The sequence below is a fragment of the Mauremys mutica genome, chromosome 14 (assembly GCF_020497125.1).
Source record: "Mauremys mutica isolate MM-2020 ecotype Southern chromosome 14, ASM2049712v1, whole genome shotgun sequence".
NCBI classification, from domain to species: domain Eukaryota; kingdom Metazoa; phylum Chordata; order Testudines; family Geoemydidae; genus Mauremys; species Mauremys mutica.
The window spans coordinates 9564942-9586249 of record NC_059085.1 but is presented as its reverse complement, the minus strand read 5'-3'; the positions used below and the strand labels follow the sequence as shown (position 1 = coordinate 9586249).

Below are 21308 nucleotides of genomic sequence, written 5' to 3'. Positions count from 1 at the left end.
AACTGCCCCTCCCCGGCCTTCTGAGAGTCTATGAAAAGTCTAAATTTTTTAAAACCTTAGTACACGTATCTTACTACCAGTAGCCTCTGCTCCTTCCTCGTGGGCTGCGAAAGCTGTCTGGGAACCAAGGATGGTCTAACAGTCACATTCCTGGAATGCTGAAAAGTATCAATATTCTGGCCTCCTTCCGCAAATTATGATAAGGGGGAAGATTTCTTGTTTTTTTCCACAGAAAAAAACTATATAATGCTACCCTTGTCTTTGAAATGGCAGGACCTTCAGCTTCCTGGAGGGAAACCATTCTGCTCGAAGGGCAGGAGCGGCACCCCAGAGACAGCAGATACAGACGGAGCAGGACTCTGTAGCACCTGGTTATTGGCATGGACAGAAGGAATCAGGAGCAGTGATGGTGTCCCTTGTATAGGTATGTGGACAGAGTTGGCACCGGGGTTGGTAGCAGGGTTTGGTTCTTGGGATGGTATTTTTGTTGTGTGGTGCGTAGTTGCTGATGAGTATTTGTTTCAGGTTGGGGGGCTGTCTGTAGGCAACTACTGGCCTGTCTCCCAAGGTCTGTGAGAGTGAGGGATCGTCCTTCAGGATAGGTTGTAGATCCTTGATGATGCACTGGAGAGGCTGGCTGAAGGTGATGGCTAGTGGCATTCTGTTACTTTCTTTGTTGGGCCTGTCTGGTAGTAGGTGACTTCTTGGCACCCTTCTGGCTCTGTCAATCTGTTTCTTCACTTCACCAGGTAGGTATTGCAGTTTTAAGAACACTTGATAGAGATTCTGTAGGTGTTTGTCTCTGTCTGAGGGATTGGAGCAAATTCAGTTGTATCTTAGAGCTTGGCTGTAGACAATGGATCATGTGATGTGGTCTGGATGGAAGCTGGAGGCATGTAGGTAAGAATAGCGGTCAGTAGGTTTCCGGTATAGGGTGGTGGTTATGTGACCATCGCTTATTTAGCACTCTAATGTCCAGGAAGTGGATCTCTTGTGTGGACTGGTCCAGGCTGAGATTGATGGTAGGGTGGAAATCATTGAAATCTTGGTGGTATTCCTTAAGGGCCTCCTTCCCGCAGGGCCGCCCAGAGGGGGGGGCAAAGGGGGCAATTTGCCCCGGGCCCCGGGCTCCGCAGGGGCCCCCAAGAGAACAGCGGAGGCTCCCGCCTCCGCCCCTCTCCTGGAGCCTCAGCGCATCAAGCGCCGAGTCTCCGGCCGAGCCCCTGAGCCCCGCCCCGATCCGAGCCGCGTGGTGAGGGGGCGGGGCTGGGAGCTCCAACGGGGCCTGAGCCCCGCCCCGCTCAGAGCAGCGTGGGGAGGGGGCGGGGCAGCTGCCTCCGCTCGGCGTGGAGCTCACAGCCCCGCCCCCTCACCACGCGGCTCGGATCGGGGCGGGGCTCAGGGGCTCGGCCGGAGACGCGCTCAGGTAAGAGGCTGAGTCTGAGGCTGGGGCTTGGGCTGGGGCCGGGGCGGGGGAAGCGGGACCCGCCGCCGCCGCCAAAGCGCAGCCCGGTCTTCGGCGGCGGGGGGCCCCTTCTGTTACGGGACCCGCCGCCGATGTGCCCCGACGGCCCGCGGCGGGGACCCCCCCCGCCGCCAAATTACCGCCGAAGACCGGGCTGCACTTCAGCGGCGGGTCCCGCTTCGGCGGTAATTCGGCAGCGGGGGGCTCCCGCCGCGGGTCTTCGGGGCACTTTGGCGGCGGGTCCCGGAACGGAAGGGCCCCCCGCCACCGAAGACCCCGGGCCCCTGGAATCCTCTCGGCGGCCCTGCCTTCCCGTGGGTCCAGGTGATGAAGATATCATCAATGTAGTGCAAGTAGAGTAGGGGGTGTTAGGGGACGAGAGCTAAGGAAGCGTTGTTCTAAGTCAGCCATAAAAATGTTGGCATACTGTGGGGCCATGCGGGTACCCATAGCAGTCCCGCTGACTTGAAGGTATACATTGTCCCCAAATTTGAAATAGTTGTGGGTGAGGACAGAGTCACAAAGTTCAGCCACCAGGTTTGCCATGATGGTATTAGGGATGCTGTTCCTGATGGCTTGTAGTCCATCTTTGTGTGGAATGTTCGTTTAGAGGCTTCCACATCTATAGTGGCCAGGATGGTGTTTTCAGGAAGATCACCAAAGGATTGTCGTTTCCTCAGGAAGTCAGTGGTGTCTCGAAGATAGCTGGGAGTGCTGGTATAGGGGAAGACTGATAGAACGGGTGGCTAAAGAAGTTTGGGGTCCATCTGCTAACTCGCTGCCCCTGACCGGGAGGAGTCTGCAGGACTCCCAGGACCACACCCTCGACTAGCACCCAAAGCCTTACACATTCCAGTTAGTACTTTTATTAAATGTTATCATTTCCCTGACCTGAGCGAGATCCCTCCTTCCTAGCCATGATGATTATAAGATGTTTTCAGGCTCAGGATTGGGGCCCAGAATTCACAGCACGTGCACTGGAATGGTGTAACGAGTTTGACATGCATCTCATGAAAATTATTGTTTTCCTTACAGCCCCGGCTTCTGGAGTCAAGAGGATCTGTGTTGAGTTCAGCCTTCATTCTTAAAGAAAAAATAAGTTTCTGGCCCTCATGTGACCCCAGTGCACCCTAAAGACTCAAAAAGCAGAAGGCAAATAAAAACAACACAAAATGTACTAACTTTTACATAATCTCATCGTTTTTAAGCCCATCTCATGAGTTTTGGTGAGCAGGACTCATGATTGTTGAATATTTGGGGTTGGCAATACTGTATCTTACTGCAAATGCTTTTCTGTCTGTCCCACACCCACTGCCCCTCCCCACGTGGGTTAGGGAGTATCCAAAGTCCCAAGGATGGGGAAAGTGTAGCTAGTGTGACACCACCCCCGGCTACCTCCAAATGTAGCGGAACTCACAACACAGATAAATGTCTTTGCGGCTTGGTTGATGTGCAAAAATATGAACGCAATTCAAGTACCAATACAGGCAGCTGGCACCACCCTGTGATTAAAAGGCCCTTCCTAGCCCCCACTTCCCAACCTTGACCAGTTTCAGACTTAGTAGCGACTAGTGCTCCGTAATAGCCACTAAGTGCAGTTAACACTGCCGACCAAGAATGGTTAAAAAAAATGGGTGCATGTCCCCACCCCCCACTTCCCCAAACCAAATGTAGCTAAGAGTGACGGAGTACTGCTGATAAGAGATGTGTGGACAGATAAGAAAAAGGAATTGCACAATGACTGTATTACAACTCAACCACCAATGTTTCCTCGGGAGCTCCTCCAGCAGCTGGACGGGGGTGACGGTGTCCCCTAGGCACAGGCAGATGTCATCCTTTGCCTCCCTGCTGTGCCAAGATGCATCCAGATATGGCATCCCTGATTTCCCTTGCATGCTGGGAACCAGGCCCAGTGTGCACATGGGTGGGATCCGGCTGTCTGTACAGAGTTTATAAGCCTGACTTGTCCGGAGCCACTTTACCCTCACAAAAGTTGTGGAGCGAGTGTCAGGCAAAAATCTCAACAGACTTCAGTGAGGTCAGGATTTCACCCGTTGTGCATCCAGGTCTGAGGCTTGGAGGGACAGGAGGAAGATCTATAATTCCAGGGTGTTTGCTCAGATAGTTGAATCCATTTACCTTAGTGCCCAAAACTCCAGGAGTCAGTTTCCCCTGCCCCTGAGCTCTGCTTTTGTTCCATCTCCTTTTGGGCCGTCGTCGGTACACGAACAGGAGACTGACAAGTAGCGGCGGCTGCTCAGAGAGGGCTAATTAGACATCACCCTAAAGTCTATATCTAAGCTTCAGCCCTGGCTGCATCTTCACTCAGAGCATCACCTCTGAGTCAGTTTTGTCCGTCCATTAGCAGGTGCTCCTGCCTCACCCCCCCGCTTTGTCAGCTCCCGGCATCAACTACTGCTGCAGGGTCCTAGCGCCCCCCAAACTCTAGTGCCAGGGCAGGCTGACCCAGGCTAATCCTGACCTTCCACCTCAGACGGACCCTTCCCTTTTCCGGCGGGACCCTCCACTGGCACAGGGCCCCCCACCCGCAGTCACTGCTCCTGCCCCATGCTGGGCAAGGGACAGCCCCCTCCCCCACCCCTAGAGAGGCTACAGTGAGGGGCAGCATCAGGGGAGGAGGCACACACATGATGGCAGACCCCTGCCCACACCCCCACAGGGGATTCGAGGGGGCTTCCTGGACCTGAGAGGGGCCCTAGGAACACGTGCAGTGACAGTGATGTGAGGTGAGTGTCCTCCTCTCTTTCCCCAGCTGGGGGCAGCCTGCCTGCACCCCAAACTCCTCATCCCCAGCGCTGCCCCATCCCAGAGCCTGCACTCCTGCCAGAGCTCTCACCCCACCACACCCCAACCCTCTGCCCCAGCCCTGACCTCCCTCCTGCACCATGAACCCCTCATCCTCAGCCCCACCCCGCAGCCCTCACCCACGCACCCAACCCTCTGCCCTACCCCGAGCCTCTCCCACACCCCAAACCCATCATCCCCATTCCCACCTCAGAGCCCTCACCCCCCACACCCTGAGCCCCTCCCAAACCCCTCATCCCCACAGCCCTCACATTTTTACATTATTTTAATGTTTAATATATATCAGCTTACAAGGCAGGGGTGGGGGTGGAGGGGGTGGGACTTCAATCCGTTCTGGGCACCACCAAAAATCACACAAACCTGCCGCCCCTGGTGCCAACTTGCCCTAGGCATTTGCAAAACATGGTCCTGGGGGGCTGGATCCCGCTGAAGTCCCCTCTGAGGCCTGTAGCTTCATCCTCCTACTCCCAATAGATTACTGCTTGAACGAAGCCTTTAGGGGAAATCACAAACATTTCTTCTTTTACGTCTACTACTGTATTTGCTGATCAGAACACTAACCCAATAGGGTTGTTTTAATGTTTATTTGCATGCAGGAAATATTAGCAATTTAGCACTCAGAGCCCGTTGACGTCTGTTCTCTAACTAAGAAAAGTGCAATTGAACAAATAACGTCAATCAAGTTTCATAAAATTGCTGGATAAGGAACAAAATGGCTCCACGGACACAGCTTAAGCTATGTCGGTAAGAGAGAGAACGTGAATAGCCAACCAGCCTTAATTACAGCGGTAATATCACTGCACCGGTGTCACTGCAAAGCAGAACCTGTGCCAGACGGGCAAAGCCTGCTCTCAAGCGTTCAGGCCCAGAGCCTCACAGGTTGTAGGTGCCTAACTCCCCATTGATTTCTCTGGGCATTAGGTGCCTAAATACCTTTGAGGATCTGTGCTTAATGCCCTCCCGGTGCAGGGCGCTGCACGTGTAACGGGACAGGAGAACTTGAGCCTGCCTTACTGCAAGAGCTGCTCTGCAGCCGCCGAGTTCCTCCTACCCAGCTGCAGCAGCAATGTGCTCCCCTTTCACCGGCGTGCTACACACATGTGATATCTCTGCCCACACGTGTACGCAGCGTTGCTGTAGCCACGTGGGTCCCAGGATATCAGCGAGACAAGGCGGGCGAGGTCTTATCTTTTATTGGACTAAATTCTGTTGGTGAGAGACAAGCGTTAGAACTACACAGAGCTCCGCTTCAGCGCGTGTTCCGGGGGAACCGTCCCGCTCTCTCAGCAGTCAAAGTTGGTCCAATAAGACAATTGACTGATCCCTTAGAATCTGTGCTAACTGCTCCTGCTAAACTATCGGTTTGATCCTGTATTTCGCTGTGGCACTCGCAGTACCTTGCCCAGGCCTGAGGAAGAGCTCGGTGCAGCTGGAAAGCTCGTCTCTCTCACCAGCAGAAGTTGGTCCATATACGACCTCGCCCACCGGTACGTGGACTAGCAGACAGTCAATGCAAAGAGCACCACCTCCTGGCACACTCGTTTAGGATCAATACTACACACACTTCAATAAGGGTGTTTGTTCTTCACTGGCAATGAGTGCTGAGTCCAGCTCTGAACAGTCTCTGCCTCATTAACGTGCTGTGGAATGAGGATGTTCTCAGGCGTGACTGTCTGCCCACACCCTGCTCCTTTTATGAACAGAGGCCATGTGCAGGGGTGCTGGGACTAGGGGTGCTGGGGGTCTCCTAGAACTATAATCCTAGGAAGGATTTAAAGCAGGACTGGAGTGAGCGTAAGGCGGGTACTAAAGGTGAGGGCTCATGCTGGAAAGGGGACTTTCTTTTAGAGCGGGGTGGGCAAACTTTTTAGCCTGAAGGCGCCAGTGGGTATAGAAATTGTACAGTGAGCCATGAATGCTCATGAAATTGGGGGTTGGTTGCAGGGGCCTGCTCTGGGCTGGGACTGAGGGGTTTGGAGGGTGGGAGGGGGATCAGGGCTGAGGCCAGAGTCAGAGGCACCGACTTTCTTCAGCGCCGGTGGGTGCCTGAACCCCCTACCCCTTTCCCTGCCCCTGGCCCCGCCACCATTCCAACCCCAACCCCATCCCCACCCCTGGCCCCACCCTAACTCTGCCCCCTCCCTGCCCCTATTGGATCCCTGCCCCAAATCCCTGCCCCAGCCCCGTCTCGTCCCCAGCGTGCCTCTTCCCCCCCTCCCTGCCCCGCAAATCAGCTGTTTCACGGCGCAAGCACTGCGAGGGAGGGGGGAGAAGCAGGAGGCAGAGGTGAGCTGGAACAGGGGGGCGGGGCCATGGGGAGCTGCCGGTGGGTGCTGAGCACCCACCATTTTTTTTGCGTGGGTGCTGCATCCCTGGAGCACCCACAGAGTTGGCACCTATGGCCAGAGTGCAGGGGGGGTTGAGGGCTCTGCCTGGGGAAGCAGGCTCTGTGGTGGAGTTGCTGATGAGGGGTTTGGGGTGCAGGAGGGTGCTCCAGGCTAGGATCGAGGGCTGGATTAAAAGTTCTGACAGGCCAGACATGGCCCTAGTTTGCCCACCCCTGTTTTAGACAATCAGCTGGATCTGCAGCAAGGTCTCCACACACTTGCAGCATGTTCATTTGCATTTGACTCTGTGTTACTTCTAAAGGTTGGCAGATCATAGCTCATGTGAGACCTTGGAAGCCAAAAAATCCTGCCACACCAGTAGGTCCAAGATGATGGTTACGGGCACCTCTGACCGAAAGCATTTAGAAAGTGTCTTGTTTACAGAATCCTGTTTAAATGTTATGGACCCAGATCCTCACCAGTTCTGACCCCGTGGAGGCTCTGACCCAATGTACAGACAATGTACAGACCTGGGGCCTTAGACTGAGGGTGGCAAAGGGATATAATGTAGCGAGGTGCCCAGCTCCCTTGGCTTTCACTGAGAGTTGTTGTGTCTGAAACTCGCACTGGAGCTTTTGGAAATATATATTTGGTAATTAGTAGTTTTCATCAGCGTTGATGAACTGCTGATTTCCTGCCAAACTCTCCCTCTTCAGATAGGCTGATACAGACACCGGTTCAGTTACACACAAAAAAACCCTAGTAAAGCAGCAGCAAGGATTTACCCTTTGACTTTACTTCCTCTTGTCACGGTGACTCATAAACTTCACTTTCCCACAGCAAGCAGCAGTAGTTTTTGCTGGGGAGGATCTGGCTTTTGCTAATGGCAAAAATAATAATAATGCACTGTCCTGTCAATAACCAAAGTTGGCTATTTCCAATCTTGTGGCATTTGAGGCATTTTAAGAAGCCTTTAAGTGGAAGTATTTGGTGTGGTAAGAAGTATCTGCAGCACTGTATAGCAGAGTTTGGCAACTTTTCAGAAGTGATGTGCCGGGTCTTCATTTAGTCACTCTAATTTAAGGTTTCGCGTGCCAGTCACACATTTTAAAGTTTTTAGAAGGTCTCTTTCTATAAGTCTATAATATATAACTAAACTATTGTTGTATGTAAAGTAAATAAGGTTTGTAAAATGTTTAAGAAGTTTCAATTAAAATTAAATTAAAATGCAGAGCCCCCCGGACCGGTGCCCAGGACCCGGGTGGCATGAGTGCCACTGAAAATCAGCTCGTGTGCCGCCTTCGGCACGCGTGCCATAGATTGCCTACCCCTGCTGTACAGTAATGGCCTAAACAACTAGCAGTAATTCTGCTGCAAGCTGTAGTGTTTAGGCCAACTGCTGTATATTTTGTACACAGCTGTGTCATTCAGTGTGGTGTCTCTCAACCTCCAACTGTCATAAGGGGGGACTAGACAGCGGAGGATAGATCACTTGAAATTGCCCTGTACTGTTCATTCCCTCTGAAGCGTCTGGCATTGGTCAAAGACAGGATACTGGGCTAGATGGACCATTGATCTGACCCAGCATGGCCAGTCTTATCTATATCTTAAGGCACATGTACAGTCTTGGTGTACATGGGTGAAAACCTTTATGACTTCAGCCAGGCTTGAATTTGGTCTCCACCCAGCATATGTGGTGTTCATGGTGGGTATTTAGTCACCCAATTCTTCTTCTGGAAGGACTGCCTCTGCAGATTTGCCCTGGGTGGATCTGCAGGGGCAATATACCCAATGAACAACAGTTACCACTGAATAACCCATCATTTGCATTCATGAAACTGATTTGGCTAAAGACCTACCCCACATAAGGGGACCAAACCCAGTATTGGTGCAACCACAATGCAATTCGATAGCTGCCTTTCCTTTTGGGAGTTCAGTCTTGAAAATGGCTGATGCCATGTATTAGTTACTCATGAATGGATGCAGGTATTAATAATCAGCAGAACGTTTTGCAGGTGTTCACACGGTTGCTGTGTTGTCTCTTCTGGTTGTATCGTTATGGAAATCCATGAGTTGTGGTCTGCACAGGTTATATCTTATGCATCTGCAGTAGTCATAAAAATCAATGTGTTATGGGGAGACTTTCAAAGGAACTCGTGTTGATTTTTTGAGGTCTCTCCATTTTGGGGAGCCCAACAGACCCTTTGGGTTATTTTTTCTGAGGGTTTATATAAAATTATTATTATTGATTATCTGAAAGCACAATCTACTTGAACCACTAGAAATGATGGCTTTTTTTTAAATTACACATTTCCTTTTAAAATTTGCAGTAAATTCTCACAAACACAAGGGGACAAATCCATTCCTGGTGTAAGTAGGTACAGCTCCATTTAAATCAGTGCAATTGTACACGCTTAATCCTGGGCTAAACTGGCTGTAAAAGCTCTAGTTAATTTTTTAAATCTGCTGGCGAAGCAATTCATATTGTTGTAGTTTGGCTCTTAAGTGGGTGGAATCCAGGGAAGCTTAATTCCCTCCCAACAGAGAAGCCTGCTTTGTGCGTAGAAAGATTAAACAATCATGTCAGTCTCATTCATGAAAGTATGAGAAATTGCTCTTGAGCCTTATCAGCATTATTGTACATCCTCCAGGGTAGGGAGCATGGCTCTTTGGAGGCTTTTCTTTCCTCGTTCAGCACAGTTGGCATCTTCAGTGGAGGACAGCACTTCCCACAACAAGATGGCAACATTTTCCATACTTGGGTGGCTCAAGGGCTTGGCTCTTGGTTGCTGTTCTAATACAGTGCTGGTAAATAGCAACTAAAAATTCAATGAATTTCTGGTCTCGACTCCGTTCCTAGTGAACCACTGTCCACAGCACAACCTGTTTCCTGGCTGCAATTGCAGCTCATAGACCAAGAGTAGATGGGTTAGCAGAACTCTCCGTTTGCCCTCAGAATTGGTCTCTCCAGACCAGAGTTGAGACATGTTGATGGAGCGGGAAACGAGGAAATCTTGCACTGCTACCTGTTCTGTTCATAACTAGAGGACTTTGATCTCCAAGGACATCTTTCACTAACAGCTAATTGATTTTTTCATGGAGACTTGCATTTAATGGACATGTGAAATGCTGGTCACCCCTCAGTTAATTCCCATTAGCTCTTCCACCTAGCGCTGATGAGGTTTGACTTTTGCGTAGATGTCATTGTCATCTCTCTGTTTTGGCTGTATCTTCACTTCCATGTAAACAACCTCTTCCTCCGCTTTTGCATCCTTTTTGTGGAAGTTGAAGTCAACGTAAGTCACCTCATTAGCTGGTGGAGGAGAAGACTGCAAAGCAAGAGGAAAATGAGTGAAGACTGCTCATTCGTTTCTGCTTTGCAAGGTCTAAAGTACATGGTTAGTGATGCCCATATCATACTATTATAATGCTAGACCATCTTCCACTGAGACAGGCACTGTAAAAGAGTGTACTGACTTTTTAGGCAGCTTTATTCTGAGTATGAAACACCTCTAAAGTTCATGGAACAAAAGCTTCATTCTCCAGTATTTTGAGGTTTCTGGAGCTGCATAAGATTCCCTCTTGCCTTGAACCTCCCAGTCCCACTGCCTAGAACCAATGCTGCATTCTCTGTTATCACTGAAGATCCTGTGCAATCATTAATTTATGTCCTCTTTATCTTTGCTCTAAGGCTAATTAATTCTTGATTCCCCTCTAACTTTTTAAATGTCATACCACCCTGATCCTATTCAGGACCAGTGCTGCATTTTCTGTTACTCTGAAGTTCTTGGAGCTGCAGTCTGTGAAAGGAGAACCAATTTCTTTATTACCTTGTGTTCCTGGAGTTGATGCTCAACACCCAGTTCCCCTATGCTCGAGAGAAAAATTAAATGAGGCTCTTATGATAAGCGCTCCAACTCACCATCTCCATCTGATTCATCTCTGCCTCTGACCTGCTTTGAAGTGGTTCTGGAAAAAAATGAAGTTGTGGCTAAGCTGGTTATTCTCTGATGACCTTTGGGTCACTTAAATGAAGGAGTTAGTTGTCAGTCTAGTTAGTTCATAGCAGAGCAGTATCTACATCCCACACGTTCCCACCTGAGCAATTGCCAATAATTGGCGGCTTTGTTGGCAATCCAGCCAAAGGTGGAATAGATGTGGAGAGTGAATCCACCTTTCACACCTTGAGGTGCTTCCTCAGGTCAGGGAGGAGACATGGAATAGTCCTACCATTGCCCAGGCAGTATCTGTGCTTAGGTATGAGACTTCAGTAACTAAGGATGCCAGTTCACCATCACTGCTGTACGTTCACTGGCAAAAATTCCCTGAATTACTCTTTATTTGGCTAAAGGAAGGACACAAAGAAGAATCTATCGGCATCCTACGAGCTCTCCTCCTACAGAAATTGCTTACATTTATTGTCCAAGTAAATCTTACCTTTGGAGCACTGTCTCCATCTCCACAAAAGGATACCGAGTACCAGCAAGAAGAGAAGTGTCCCAGCCACAGCCCCAGGAACAATGTAAGAGCTCATCAGCTTTTGGTCATGTGCTGTTGAAAGAAACATTAATTCGCTGCTGTCCCACTAGACAGGGGCTACTGAGGCAGGGCAAGTTGAGTTATTGCACCCCTATCACCACGAGTTCTAGGGAAAGACAACATAGTTTGGGTCATGCATTACCACCCCTGCAGGAGTCCTGCTGGATAGGGGCAGGGGAAGATGCTGTGAGCGAGGTCACTAGACCACCACCACCACCCAAGGAGTCCTGTGGCAGAACAGCCGAAGGAGAAAAGGCAAACTGGGTCGCTGCTCCACCGCAACTGGAAGAATAACCGACACCAACTTGGTGGATTCATTTGTCAGAAGATTGTATTTGCAATGGGCTCATCAGTTAGGATAAGTAAGGACTAGCTTACACCCTCACCCAGAATCAAACTGGAACCTGTGCTGAGGTTCAAAAATATTTCCCTCATTTAAAAAAAGACAGTGTTCTACAGTTACGGTTCCAAACACTGCAGCTTACAATAGTGGTGCTACCATGAGTGGGTTGTTAGGGCTGTCATCTAGACACAACTTGTTTTTGTCCAAGACTGAAAGCAGAATCAGCAATATACCGAGAGGCATTTCTATCCCTCTCAAAACTGGGAAATATTGGAAATCTTCTTACGAGAGAGCCTGTCATGGTGAAACTGACTGTTCAATAGGGGTGAGAAGAGCTTCTGAACCGGGAGCTGCTTCTCTGAACCCTTTGTGATTCACTCATCACCCAGTGGCTCAGAGAATTCTGGTGGGCAGCAATGCTGTGCTGCTGAGCGAGGGACATCAGGGAAAGGGGAGAGGGTTGCAAATACTTGGATGACAAAAAAAAAAAAAAAAGATGGTCAGGATCTGGAAAGCCACCGGGAATCACTGACTTCTCACTGCAAATCTCTCCTTAGCTTTGCCTTCTCCTTCTGTTTGCCCGCAACTCCTGTCCCATCAATATCACCCCATGCAAAGTACTGGCCTTAGCTCTTCCTTTCCTAGTCCTTATTCTTCCCTAGAAAATACAGTGAAGATCTGAGAGGACAATGCTGCTATTTACCATGGATGGTCACTCTGGTTCCATTGCCACCGCCATTTTTACCAAAGTCACATCTGTAAATGGCTGTTGAGTGGGGAGGTATTAAAATAAACGTCTCCCCCTCCAGTATTTTGTGTTCTTTTCCCAGCCTGGCCATTTAACATCCTCTGCTTCTCAGAGGTTAAAGTGATGCTTTCACTTAGTTCCATTCATAGCTTTATGATGCCTGGCAAGACCTGCAAACCATCCCCCCAGCCTCCCGAACATTCAGTCTGGAGAAGTTGCCTCCTGCAATATGGATCCTTATGTGAACCGGATCTGACATAAGAAGCAGACCCAGGTTTCACCCATCCACAAATCAGATGGAAATTCATGTCTAACTACCCTGTTATCTCTCACAAATTCCAGATTCCAGGCATGCAGGCAGGCATTGAACGTACCAATGGGTGTGCATGCAACATGGGCAAGCAAACGTTTAGAGACTAATTTGAGGCCATGTGAAACATTTGGCTGTAAAGGATCTAAAATTGAAACATTGTTCCCCTTTAATACCAGCCTACAGGGCTTTATCTTGCAAGGAGTTTAGTGCTTCTGGGCAGGCATGGAGCACCCTCAGCTCCCATTGAAGGTGGCACTGAAGACACTCAACACCTTCCAGGAGATGTGTGCTCTTGTTCTGACTCGCTCACCCCCATTTCCCCAAGAAGATCAGGTAGGAAATTCCAGCACTTACTCTCGATGGTTACTTGGGTTCCTGTTCCATTCCCAGGGAGGTTCCTTGCTGTGGTCCCCACCTCACACACGTAGGTTCCTGTATTAGATAAATTCACATTTTTCAAAGTGAGAGAGGCAAACCCATTGTCCAAATGCAGGGTTGTGATCACCTCGCTCTCCTTCACCAGCTCTTGCTTTAGTCGCTTGGTCCCATAGTTGTACCATCGCACATACATGGGGCTGTGGTTATTGACTGTCTTGAACGTACAATTAATGGTAAGTTGTGAGCCTTCTAAATCACTGACACTGGTTGGGGTTTGATTCACCATCAGGTCGGTAATTTCTGCACCTTCATTGAGAAATAGTTCAGTGTGCCAGCAGACAAGGGCAGATGTACAAAATGAATCTCTCCAGTCCTGCCGTTTAGTTTCCCCTGCTTATTAAGAGTTTAAACTGATGTTCTTTCGTTTGGCCCCATATCGAGCTGTATTGTGCATGTCAAGACTTTTCTGCTGTGTTTAGTGAGCAGGTATCCCCAGAAGCTTCAGTCTAGACAAACCCCCTCCAACAATGTGACTTCTTACCCGAACCTTGTGTACGCCTGACACCCCTGCCAAATTCCTCACATTCAGACCCTTCTTGAGACCTATTTCACTCCACCAGCCCAATGGAGGGCAAGAGAGAGGGTGGCCAATTCTCTTTCATTACAGAAAAATGGGATTCATTGAAGGACGTGAAATGGGCAGTTCTGAGAAGTGATGCACTTTTGCTAGCAATGGCAGGGGAGTGAGGATTGGGTGCAACCATTGTTCTGTGCAGGGCTGTGCTTACAGCATAGCGAGAGAGTGTCAGCAAGTCTTTAGCAGTGGTTTTACTGGTGGAAACTTCAGCAGCTCCAGGGCCAGGCGGCAGCTGAGCAAGGGTCTTGAGGATCTCCATGGCACCCAGATGTTGGATTGAAGGGCCTAAATCCCTGTGTGGATTTAGTTCTTTAATCTCTCTGTGTCTCACTTCCCAATCTACTGTTAGTACATCTGCCTGTTCTCCCCAGTTTTGTCTGCCTTGTCTGTTTAGAGTGTAAATTCTTTGGCTCAGGGGCTCTTACACTCTGTCCATGTACAGTACAGCTGATTGCAAACGTTCTGGCAAAACTTAGCTTAGACTGAAAATGCCAATGCACTGAAGAGAACTGATTCACCAAATCTACTACAGATTTGACTCCACATTAGTGGATTTCCACCCCAACTTCGACAACCACCACCCAGCCATTAAACTCTCTGTGGAACACTCCCACACTAGCATCAACTTCCTGGACACCACCATCAGCTTCAGCAATGGAACCCTACAGACAACTCTAGACAAGAAACCCACAGATCACCACACCTCATGTCATAAACCCAGTTACCACCCCAAACAACCAAAAAAATCTGTAATCTACAGCACAGAATATGCTCCTAGGAGAAAGTCTGGGATACACACCTTAATGCACTCAAAACCACCTGCACCAAACAAGGACATTCTACTAGAGAAGTATATTACATCATGGAGTGGCCTGTCCAAATACCCTGAGAGAACATGCTTGAATACAGAAATAAAACCTCCTCTGACCGCACATCAATTGCTACCTACCACACTACACTGGAACCCCTACGGGGTATCATCAAACAACTATGACCCATAGTCGATGGGGACCACATCCTGAAACAAGTCTTTCCTGAACCCCCACTTCTGACCTTCAAACAACCCCCCAGCCTCTCCAAGGGCATCATGAGACGCAAGCTCCCCACAGACCAGGACACACCAACTCAAAGCAGCACCAGATCCTGCCAGAACAACAGATGCAAAATCTGCAGACATAGATCCACTGCTACAATGATCAACACCCCCCACAACTCACCTTTCAAGATCCACGGATCCTACACAAGCCTATCACAACCTGTGGGGTACCTCATCCAGTGCACTAAATGCCCCAATAACAACGATGTGGCTGAAACTAGACAATCACTATGCTCTTGAATGAACTCACACAGGAAAATGATACAAGATAAAACCACCCTGTCTCCTGTGGGGAACACGTCTCACAGGTCAGATACAGAGTGGTCCTCATCACTCAATCAGTTTCACACATACAGAATGGGAAGAGACTGTCTAGGAAGGAGTACGGCAGAAAGGGATCTAGGGGTTATAGTGGACCACAAGCTAAATATGAGTCAACAGTTTGATGCTGTTGCAAAAAAAGCAAACGTGATTCTGGGATGCATTAAGAGGTGTGTTGTGAGCAAGACACGAGAAGTCATTCTTCTGCTCTACTCCGCGCTGGTTATGCCTCAACTGGAGTATTGTGTCCAGTTCTGGGCACCGCATTTCAAGAAAGATGTGGAGAAATTGGAGAGGGTCCAGAGAAGAGCAACAAGAATGATTAAAGGTCTTGAGAACATGACCTACGAAGGAAGGCTGAAAGAATTAGGTTTGTTTAGTTTGGAAAAAAGAAGACTGAGAGGGGACATGATAGCAGTTTTCAGGTATCTAAAAGGGCGTCATCAGGAGGAGGGAGAACACTTGTTCACTGTAGCCTCTAAGGATAGAACAGGAAGCAATGGGCTTAAACTGCAGCAAGGGAGGTTTAGGTTGGACATTAGGAAAAAGTTCCTAACTGTCAGCGTGGTAAAACACTGGAATAAATTGCTTATGGAGGTTGTGGAATCTCCATCTCTGGAGATATTTAAGAGTAGGTTAGATAAATGTCTATCAGGGATGGTCTAGACAGTATTCTGTCCTGCCATGAGGGCAGGGGACTGGACTCGACCTCTCGAGGTCCCTTCCAGTCCTAGAGTCTATGAATCATCCTCAAAGGAAGCCTGCACAACACTTTCAAAAGACGAGCCGGGGCGCTTAAATTCATAACTCTGCTAGACACTAAAAATCATGTACTGAACAGAGACACTGCATTTATGGCTTATTACAACAATCTGTAACCCACTAACTCCCTTTTTTTGTCCTGTGACTGCAGAAGTGTCAACGGGCCACTCTGCCTAGAACGGTCCCTTGAAATAGGTGTTAACTACTTATGCTAAATCAGCCATTCTACCTTGTAGTTACCGGTGACACTCAGAGTAAGGGCACATCTATACTTAAAACACTGCATCAGCCCAGCTGCACCACTGTCCACACAGGAGGTTAGGTTGGTGTAAATAACTAATTATGATGTAGATGTTTCACACCCCTGAGCAACGTAGTTATGGCGACCTAGGTCTGTAGTGTAGACCAGACCTAAGTTTCCAAGAGCTGAAGAAGAGCCCTGTGTAAGCTTGAAAGCTTGTCTCTTCACCGACAGAAGTTGATACAATAGATTGAAGATATTCCCTCACCCACCTGCTCTCTCAAGTTGCGTATAAGGGCTCACAAGTTTAGCCAATCAGAAACCTCCCCTCTCCCCCCATCTCAAAACAGTTTTTGAATATCTGGGGCTTGACCCTGCATTCCTTGTGCAGCCAAACCCCCCACAGAAATCAGTGCAATGCAGGGTCAGGACCATTGTACGTACCACACAATGTCTCCCAGTTTTGCCCACAGCTCTGCCCTTTACGCTTTGTGCTGCTCCACCTCCCCCAGCACCACCTGCCCCAGCTCCCTGGAACCAGGCCAGTGTCCTGAGCTCCCCCGAAGGGTTTTGTAGAACAGAGAAGGAAATGCTGGTATTTACCATCGATGGTCACTTGGGTTCCATTCCCAGGAAATATCCGATCTTTGCTCCCAACCCAACATACGTAGGTTCCAGAATCAGTGACGTCGGCTTTCTTCACAGTGAGGGAAAGAGACCTCTTTTCTTTATCTGCTGATGATATGATTCGATCTGTTCCACTGGACACCTTTTCTGTTACATTGATTCTGGTTTTATTCCATTCACCAAACCACTTGATTGAATTATTGCTTATGTTGAATGTACACTCGATGGTGAACTCTGACCCTTCCATTGCACAGATAGAGGGGGGTGTCTGATTCACCACAAAGACAGCAGCAGTATTTTCTGCGGCTCCTGAAACACAAATTCAGTGTCACTATTTGAAATTATTGCAACAGGAGGAAGAATTAAATCAAACAAAATTGTTTGCAAATGATCCAGTGCAGAATGTTTCCATTTCTCTACAAGGAAGCCAAGTGCACGAGCAGGAACTCCCTGCTGAAGGTCACGGTATGAAGTTCAGAGCAGCGAGTGGGGAGGGCTCAGACTGGGCAGTTTGCACAGGCCCTGCTGGCACTGTTAGCCGGCCTGCCCCACTGGCTCCAGCCTGCCGAACGGACTCCATAGGGCCTCTCCCTAAGTGCCAGCGAGAGAGCACTGGGTGGCTCTTAGGGATTTAGAGAGGAGCCCAGATGCAGGGAATTGGGCCTGCAGGCCCCAAGGTGGAGTGTCTGCTCCAGAGAGGCAAATCTGAACAGCAATGGGCCAACCAAAGACTTGGGGATGGGGGTCAAAGAAGGGAGATAGAGATGGGAGACAGGAGACAAAAGGAAGATGACGGAGGGGAGAAGACTGAGGGAAAGAGAGATCTGGGAGTGGAAAAGAGAAGATGGGCGAGAAAGAAAGTGACTGTGTGCAAAGCAGGGGAGAGGGATAGAAAGATGTAGTCCCTAAGGAAGGGGAAGTAAAATAGACAAGAAAATGTGAGGAAAGTACGAGATGGAAGGAAAAGACGCTGATCCTCGTTGTTGTTATTTATACTTATCCCCATTGCACCTCCAGTCCTCAGCCACTAGTCCAGCCCCGTGTGTCAGGCCCGGTACGTACTGTCAGAGCCAGTCCCTGCCCTGAGGAGCTCACTGGCTAAGAGTGGGAGCAGAACAAGAGATACTATAGAGGGGGAGTTTCCTTATTCCCTAGGCAAAGGGACCCCACCAGTCTCTTCCCAGTAGGGGGGCTGAGATGGGCCAGACAGAAAATTGTGGGGCTGAGCCCCCCATTGCCACAAGGCTCCACCCCTCTTTGTAGCCCCTCTCCATGGCCAAATTGGAGGCCGGTACCGGGCAGTGAAGGTGGTGGCTGCTGACAGCCAGTAAGAGCTGCCCTGGCAGGGGAACCTGGCTCCAGGGCCGGCAGATCCCTCGGGGAGCAGCAACCACAGGGGTGGGGCCCAGGAGCCTGGGCTGGAGTGGGTCAGTCTGGGCTGCTGTGGGGAGCCCTGGATCTACCACCTGCCCTGGGTGCTGCGCCCTGGGGCGTGGGGATAGGGATCAGGGGCTGTTCTCGGGCACCCCAGTCCTCTGCCCAGGTGTATTTCTCCACTGCTGCTGGAGCTGGGAGCCCTCCCAGCAGCCTCTGCTCTCTCCACTCTGCCTTCAGAGCTGGGCAGCTGGAGAGTGGCAGCTGCTACAACAGGAGTAAGGAAAATTTTGGGGTGGTTATAGCCCCTGCAAGTGCTGCCCCCGCCTGTGCACTAGACCACACTGCCTGCCCCTGTAATTATTATTATTTATAATTAAGCAGTGCTGCTAACAAACACAACACTCTACAGAACAAAGAGCAGGACAATGTATTCCTGTCTTACAGTGCTGATGAAATACCTTCTATTCCATCAGTAACTAGGCAGGATGTAAACTAGCAATGTTTCGGGTAAACTTTTTTTTATTCTGCAGGACTGGATAACTTGCACCCAAGAACATTAAAAGAATTGTCTGAGGAGCCTGCAGAACCATTTTGTTTTTAATAACTCTTGGCACAATGGGGATGTTCCAGAGGACAGGAAAGAAAGTTAATGTTGTGCCAGTATTTTAAAAGGGTAAACGGAGTGACCTGGAAAACGATCAGCTGGTTAGTCTGACTTTAATCCCAGACAAACAAACTTGATATAGTTTTTTGATGACAAATTTGGTTGATAAAGGTAACTGTTGACATTACACTTAGGGCTTGTACACACTACCACTTACTGACCTAAGCACCAGTGTGGACAGCGCTATGTCGGCGGAAGAGCTTCTCACACAGACACAGCTGCTGCCTCTCATGGAGGTGTATTTATAGTGCCAATGGGAGAGCACTCTCCCAGCGGCATAGAGCATCTTCACCACACACGCTACATTGGTGCAGCAACATCTGATGTAGACTAACCTTTAGACTTCGTGTGGCACCTTAGAGACTATCAAGCATTCTTAAAACTACAGTACCCACCTGCTGAAGTAAAAAAAAAAGATTGACAGAGCCAGAAGAGTACCCAGAAGTCACCTACTACAAGACAGGCCCAACAAAGAAAGTAACAGAACACCACTAGCTGTCACCTTCAGCCCCCAACTAAAACCTCTCCAGAGCATCATGAAAGATCTACAACCTATCCTGAAGGACGATCCATCACTCTCACAGATCTTGGGAGACAGACCTGTCCTAGCTTACAGACAGCCCCCCAACCTGAAGCAAATATTCACCAGCAACTACACACTACACAACAAAAACACTAACCCAGGAACCTATCCTTGCAACAAAGCCCGTTGCCAACTCTGTCCACATATCTATTCAAGTGACACAATCATAGGACCTAATCACATCAGCTACACCATCAGGGGCTCATTCACCTGCACATCTACCAACGTGATATATGCCATCATGTACCAGCAATGCCACTCTGCCATGTACGTTGGCCAAACTGGACAGTCTCTGTGCAAAAGAATAAAAGGACACAAATCTGACATCAGGAATAATAACATTCATAAACTAGTTGGAGAACACTTCAACCACTCTGGCCATTCAGTAACAGATTTAAAGGTAGCAATTTTGCAACAGAAACAGATTCCGATGAAAAACTGCTGAACTTGAATTAATATGCAAATTAGACACTATCAGCTTAGGCTTGAATAGAGACTGGGAATGGCTGAGCCATTACACACATTGAATCTATTTCCCCATGTTAAGTATCCTCACACCTCTTGTCAAACGGTCTGTAATGGGCCATCTTGATTATCACTACAAAAGTTTTTTTTCTTAATTAGTCTCTTAGAGTTGGTAGGACAACTTCCACCTTTTCATGTTTTCTGTATGTGTATATATATCTCCTCACTATATGTTCCATTCTATGCATCCGAAGAAGTGCGTTGTAGCCCATGAAAGCTTATGCTCAAATAAATTGGTTAGTCTCTAAGGTGCCACAAGTGCTCCTGTTCTTTTTGCAGATACAGACTAACACGGCTGCTACTCTGAAACCTTAGACTTGTGTAAGGCCTTTGATATTCTGATTTCATATGGTGCTGTTCTTTTAATCAACATAGCATATAGAATCCTAGAATTATAGGACTGGAAAGAACCTAGTCCAGTCGCCTGCTCTCATGGCACGGCTAAGTATTATCTAGACCATTCCTGACAGGTGTTTGTCTAACCTGCTCTTAAAAATCTCCAGTGATGGTGATTCTACAACCTCCCTAGGCAATTTATTCCAGTGCTTAACTAACCTGACAGTTAGGAAGTTTTTCTTAATGTCCAACTGTCAGAGTCTACCCTCACTTGAAACTGGGCGGTTTCAAAGTGAGGACCCGCATGTCTTCCCCCACCCCAAAATCCTAGGGTAGGTCTCCCCTTCGGCTGCCACCACCCGGTCAATTCCGTGGGCCGGGACACCCCTGTTTCCCCCCTTGGGAACACAGATCAATTCACAGAGGAGGAACCTCCCCCCTCCTCCCTCTCTCCAGCCTGCTCTGGAGACAGAGGTGCCTGGATTCAAACGCCTTGAATCTCACACACACAGGGAAGCAGCCCACTTCCCCCTCCCCTTCCCCTGAATTTCCCCAAGGGAAGGAATTAACCAAGTCCAAAGAAAAGAAAAGAATTTATTAAGAGAACAAAAGAAAATATAGAATCTCTATGAATCCAAGCTGGGCACTCATAGGGTATAACCTTGCTAAGTTCTGGAGAGAATCCTCTCTCTTTCTCAGTACAACCAGTACAAGCAGAATTAAGAATAATCAATAACAAACACACAGAATTGCAAACATAGGATTATTAGATAAGGACACAAAGTATCTTTCTAATACTCACTATCTTGACTAGAAGAAATTAGTTCAGAAAGGTGGAACTTGTAGGGACTTGATTAACTCGTCTGGTCTCTTGAACTCCAAACGGCCAAAGACAAAGACCCCCCCAAACAGAGGGAAAAGTTCCCTCCTAGGAGTTTCAAATTCTCTTCCCTGATTGGTCCTCAGGTCAGATGCCCACCAGGTACTATGCTTTAACCCTTTACTAACTATTCATGACACGCCCCCCAAATCGTCACAGTGGGATCCACTGGCGGCGATTTCCTCCTAGAACTGTAAAACAACCAGAGTAATAAAACACATGCACTATTACATCGACTACTAAGCATGAAAACATATTAAGAACAGTTTTTAGCCACTTGATTCTGGGAAACTTTCACGAGAGAGTGCATCAGCAACTTT

The 21308-nt window shown here is 48.7% G+C and overlaps 1 protein-coding gene and 1 long non-coding RNA gene across 2 annotated transcripts in view; one reads left to right on the top strand and one right to left on the bottom strand.

Annotated features, from left to right (window-relative positions):
* The first annotated feature begins 239 nt into the window (after positions 1–239).
* On the top strand, positions 240–2763 carry LOC123349032. Its single transcript, XR_006573326.1, has 3 exons — positions 240–418; positions 2261–2262; positions 2501–2763. It is a non-coding gene; the product is annotated as an uncharacterized LOC123349032 (long non-coding RNA).
* Positions 2764–9785: 7022 nt separating this feature from the next.
* LOC123349511 (L-selectin-like) overlaps positions 9786–21308 on the bottom strand; it is a 103529-nt gene continuing 92006 nt past the window's right edge. The window contains exons 12-15 of the mRNA XM_044987667.1: positions 16600–16932; positions 12916–12993; positions 10541–10587; positions 9786–9947 (exon numbers count right to left, since the gene is read on the bottom strand). Coding sequence (XP_044843602.1) covers positions 9786–9947; positions 10541–10587; positions 12916–12993; positions 16600–16932 — 620 coding nt within the window. The remainder of the gene's footprint in view (positions 9948–10540; positions 10588–12915; positions 12994–16599; positions 16933–21308) is intronic.